The sequence below is a fragment of the Tremella mesenterica genome, assembly GCF_000271645.1.
Source record: "Tremella mesenterica DSM 1558 unplaced genomic scaffold TREMEscaffold_1, whole genome shotgun sequence".
NCBI classification, from domain to species: Eukaryota; Fungi; Basidiomycota; class Tremellomycetes; order Tremellales; family Tremellaceae; genus Tremella; species Tremella mesenterica.
This window is the reverse complement of record NW_006711225.1, coordinates 5,195,453-5,200,756: the sequence shown is the minus strand read 5'-3', so window position 1 is coordinate 5,200,756 and position 5,304 is coordinate 5,195,453. Positions and strand designations below refer to the sequence as shown.

Below are 5,304 nucleotides of genomic sequence, written 5' to 3'. Positions count from 1 at the left end.
GGGCGTCCTACGGCGAGGAGTGGCGGCAGGAGGAGGCCCTCCAGGAGAACCCGTTACGGGGACGGGAGAACCAGACACGGGGGAGGGAGAACCAGCGGAGGGAGAGGCGGAGCGAGGGGGCGCGGGAGCGCCAGACGGCTCCCCCAGAGAGAGAGTGCCGAGGCCGAGGGAGGAGACTTGGCGAGACCTGTCGCCGAAAGAAACTGAACATCAGCCAAGTTCGGCGAGGTAGGGTGAGTATCGACGAAAACTCACGAGCAGATGACACCATACCACCAAAGTTCCTCATGGCGGCGAAAGGGCTGGGTGTAGGAGTAGAAGGGGCCATGACGTTAAGATATTTAAAAGAGAATAAAACTTGAGGCGATGATTCAAGGTAACAAATCTGTTTTCCAGGTAAGAGAGATAGAAAGTTTTGAAAGCAGATGGGAAAAAGAGAGAAGCTCGACGAACTGCTCAGTATTTAGTATAATCAAACCTACCCCCTCGTCGTCAACATGCAGCAAACTTCGCGTTTCATCAACAAAAGGCATCGCAGGGACGATCAAAATTCCCACGCTATAGTGTCTCATCTCAATATAAGCGAGGGTTACTTCGACAAACAACGGTGTTGTTCGGCTGCCATTCAGGAAGCGTGTCTCACCTACAAAAGACACAGGGCTTCTTACGGCAAACCTCGACGAAGTTAGGGGAGTCTCATTGTCGGGTTTTGGAGTGAAAGGAGGCCCAACTACGAAGTGCGGCGCAAAGAGCAGAAGGGTGAAGGATGGTCATGGGGAGGGAGAGAATGGGGGTACTACGCTGCTAAGTTCTCTTGACACGACAGAGGTGTAATCGCTCACGAGGACGTTCGCGGCTAAAGAAGGGGGCGACTGTCACGAACTACGTCGCGACACCTCGATTACTCCACCAACAATGACCCTCCTTTGGCCATCAAAACCCCATCACGCCTTAACCTCTTTACTCTACACGTAACTCAGGACTTCTGACACCAAGTACGGCGAAGTTAGACGGAGTTAGGCTAAGTAGGAACAATGGGAGCAGAAGTACGGCGAAGTTAGACGGAGTTAGGCTAAGTAGGGACAATGGGAGCAGAAGTGCGGCGATGTTAGGCGGAGTTAGTCTAAGTAGGGACAATGGGAGCAGAAGTACGGCGAAGTTAGACGGAGCTAGGCTAAGTAGGGACAATGGGAGCAGAAGTGCGGCGATGTTAGGCGGAATTAGTCGAAGGAGGAAGAGGATGGCCGAGGGCTCGGGGAAGTTGGACGAAGTGCGTTGAAGTACGTCAAAGCGCGAGAGGGTTGGATGAACGTCTAGGAGGAGTAGATAATATTAGCTGAGAAGATCGCTGAAGTTCTTCAGCGATCCTTGATTGTTGTCAGTAGAGAAAGACAGATAGAGATAGCTATATACAATTCGAGATACATCGCCATCAGTAGAACAAAACCCCAGTTAGAGTAACTACGCCGAAGTACGCCCTAGTTACACTCCTTTCGACGTCTGCGCCCTCTCGGTTGGGTGAGACTTCAACTCAGGAGCATCAAGTTAGCCGAGGTTCGTCGACCGTCGGTCTGCCAGAAGATAGTTGTTCGACGGGCGTGACAAATGGACAGGCCGGCTGTACGTATCTTCCGGTAGCTCCGGTATCAATTAACATTCCAAATCGTAGGGTATCTTTTTCTGTCTGTATTTTTATGTATATTATAGCCGAGTCATTACTGAGATCTATTGGTAGTTGGATCTTGTGCGATTCTGTTAGATCCTGGCCGCAAGTGGTTGCATCACTTAGGCCAGGTATTCGTTTCCCTCTTCTTCAAAGGTCACCGCCATTCCTCGAACTAATGGCCCTTTGGATCCGGTTGGAATCGAGTTCGATCCACTAGGAATTGGTGAGCTATGCGGGTTTGGGGATCCCCTAATGTTGTTCCTCGTATTTCCTCCATTTGGACAGTTGTTGGCGTAATGTTCTGGACTTCTACATTTGAGACAACGTCGGTTCTCCCTTCTCCAAGTCATTTTGTTCTCGCTGAGACGTCCTCCGTCCTCTGTCCAAGTGACCGGAGGGTCATTTGGTAGACCATAATTCATCATCCCTGGCTTTCCACCGGGCAAGGGTCCTCTACCGGTCGATTGTGAGTGGTGTTCTACCGGGTTGGGCGGACTAGTATCCAATCGCATCGAATTCGATCGAGGGGGAAGCCAGGTCGTCTCATGTTTGCGTCTAGCAGCCCATCGATTCGCTGCAATCATTGTTTCAGCCATCCGTTGGTTCTCCTCAGTCCCTATCACATGCTGTTTGAAATAGATCCAGTCCGATTTGGTTCGAGGGTCGGTGTTATTTACCACTACCACCTTCAGTAGCTCTTCCTTCAGGCCCTGTATGGCTGAGGCGATTTTCATTGCATCTGGTACCTTTCCAAGGTGTGTGGACCAAAGTTCAAAGTTGGCAAAATACTCGGCGGCTGTATCAGTCTGTCTTAACTCTTGCAATTTCCTCATAGCCCTACCTGCCATGTTACTGTCTCCAAATTGAGTTCGTAAATGCTGGATGAATTTGTCGTAGCTCTCTAGCCATTCGGTCGAATTCCATATACTTGGGTTGGTTAGGGCCGGGGTTAGAAGCATTTGAGGAGTGCCTCGAAGATACCCGTACATGAACAGGATCTTTCTGCGATCGGTGGCGTACTCTGCCCCTTTGAATTCGAAGTTCATGTGGCATGCTGCAAGGAAGTTGTCCAATTCTCCTCGTTCTCCACTGAAGGTAGGTGGATCCGCACACCTGGTTCTTCCTGTTCGTTCGTTGTTGGTAAGTTTTGGCTCCAAATACGGCTTGTTTTCTTCAAATTCGATCGAACTTGCCCCTTTCGATGTGAGTAGCTGTTGGTTCTGTCGGTCAGCTTTCATCGTAGCCAGTTCTTCCCTTAATGCATTTTGTTCCTTTTGTTGCATCGTCATAATGGCTAACAATTGTGACAACTGCTGCGATAATTCATTTAGCGGATCTGGGGTAGTGGTGGTAGAAGTGAGATCATGTGAAATGGTACTTCTCGAAGAACTTGTTGGTATTTCTTCCTCTGGGACCAGCCCTTGTTCCAACTCCTCTTTTTCTGGTATCATTTTCCGCGCTTTCCCTCTGGTCAGCATACAGTACTCTCCGATTCGACCCAAGGTGCGTAAGGCTGATTCTTCAACTTGTAACGGTACTGGAAACACGACGACTAAGTCGCAGGTTGGGTCGAACTCGATGGATGTCTCGTGGAAATCTAGGGGCTCTGGTGCTAATGAATCGTGTCTCCTCTGCAATCGATGTAGCCAAAGAATGATATTGAAGAATCAGCAAAGTTGGTACTTTGCTGATTGTACTATATACTGTCTACGAATATCCTCGTCCTTGTCCTCCTGCTGCAAGCGTCTACGTACATAATTGGACAGGTGAAAAACCGCTTTGAGCAAACCCAGTGGGGAAAATCTCAAAAGGGGAAAACCCGTCCCTACCTACTGCAGCACTGCCTCCAACTCCCGCTTTCCTCCATCCTAATCTGTCGAACTCGATAGAGTTCTCTCGATTCGTTGTTACCCCGTAACAGTTGGCCTGACTCCGTCTAATTCGCCTTACTTCTGCTCCCATTGTCCCTAGTTCACCTAACCCCGCCTAACGTCACCGCACTTTGCCATTCCTATGCCCCAGATGCCCGTACACGTATTCTCCCTCTGTACTTCACCGTAGTTGGTCTCAGATGTCCTGAGTTATGTGTAGAGTGAAGAGATTAGAACGTGATAGGGGTTTGATGGTCAAAGGAGGGTCGTTGTTGGTGGGATATTTGGGGTGTCACAATGTAGTTCGTGACAGAACTGAGGGAGCTGAGAGAACTGCAAGATGTCAGGCTGGATCTGACTGGACTGACAAGTTGAGAATGAGATTCCACATGAGTGTCATAACCCTGAAAATCTGTAAATACCACGTGCATATCATCCACTCAAGTCCAGTCAACTTTACTCAAATCGTCTCAACTCGTTCCATCGTACTGTCAGGACCAGACGTTGAAAATAGTCTGCGTCTATGAGCTTTGGCTATAGGGCCTCGTAGGGAACAAACCTAGTGATGTAGTTTATAATCTAGTGATGTAGTGGATCGAAGAGACTATAAGTCGATGAGATCAAGTGGCAAAAGATTTGCTAAGTGACGAGAAAACACATTCGACAAGACATCTACGAAAAAGGGGTGTTTCTATATACTAAAAAGGGAGCGGAGTGATACCGAATCTATGGAGTAAATGTGGAAAGCGATATGGGGTGTAAGAGCGAAGGAAGACGGAGATAGATGAGGGACACGGAGATGAAGGAAAAGTATAGCATGGTAAAGAAGTAACGATTAGGTAGGACAGGAGAACGGAGGACGCCGTAGCAGGATTAGTGAGACGGGGACAGGAACGGGCAGGCGGAGTACGGGAACGGGTAGGTGAAGTAAGACTTCTGTGTATGACTCTTGAGGAACCCGTCTATAGATACCCGTGATCCTGACATCCTCCATATTTGGATCTTCGTCGATAGTGAATCTCAACTCTTCACCGTCCCAATCGTACTTCTTGTCAGCATGACCACATTCTCATGACCCCGATCTTTCCGCATACTTCCGGCACCAAGTCGAGTACTTTACGATTGGAAAGTACGGTGTCGAGGCCACCGGCACTCACAAACTTGTCAAACTCACAATGAGGGCCCAATGATGGTTTTCTTGGTCTCACGTTCCCAATCGGAGGTGTCAAACGCGAATGGCTCCCTAGGCAGCAGATGAGTATGAAGGTCGGCGGAGGTCATGACTAAGTGAAGGGATCAGAAACGTTCTTACGCTACTGTTGCGGGGATGAGAAAGAGTCAGCAGGCCGGCTTAAGTAGTGTGAGCAGCATCGAAGACGAAGCGAATCCACGACTGGACCATGAGAACTCAAATGGTTAGAAAAGGAAAGGAATGAAAGGTAAGGAAAGTATACGTCAATCATCTTTCCCCACTCCTGACGTCAAATACCGACGCCTTCCACTTTTGGTCAATCTGCTTTTCCATCTGTGGGAAGTATGACGTCTACACTACGTATCCTGAAGACGTCAACCCATCGCACAGCTTTTCAGAAGGATCGAAGACTCACTCGGTAAACTTTCAAGAGGACGAGAAATCTTGAAACCTCTTTCGGCAGCTTGTTTCTCTCCTTGTTTCCCGAATCCGAACCCTCCGAATCTCGCCCCAGGCTCGACGTTACCAGGTAAAAGTGGAGCATCGGAATGTTGTGACGTCGATCTTGACAAAGG

General features: G+C 48.9%; 1 protein-coding gene across 1 annotated transcript in view; it reads right to left on the bottom strand.

Moving 5' to 3' along the window:
• Positions 1 to 5,018: 5,018 nt before the first annotated feature.
• The window catches only part of TREMEDRAFT_67381 (uncharacterized protein), a gene marked incomplete at both ends in the record, with an annotated part of 2,228 nt that continues 1,942 nt past the window's right edge, over positions 5,019 to 5,304 (bottom strand). Inside the window, 2 exons of the mRNA XM_007001892.1 lie at positions 5,019 to 5,038; positions 5,145 to 5,244. Of these exons, the coding sequence (XP_007001954.1) occupies positions 5,019 to 5,038; positions 5,145 to 5,244 (120 nt within the window). The remainder of the gene's footprint in view (positions 5,039 to 5,144; positions 5,245 to 5,304) is intronic.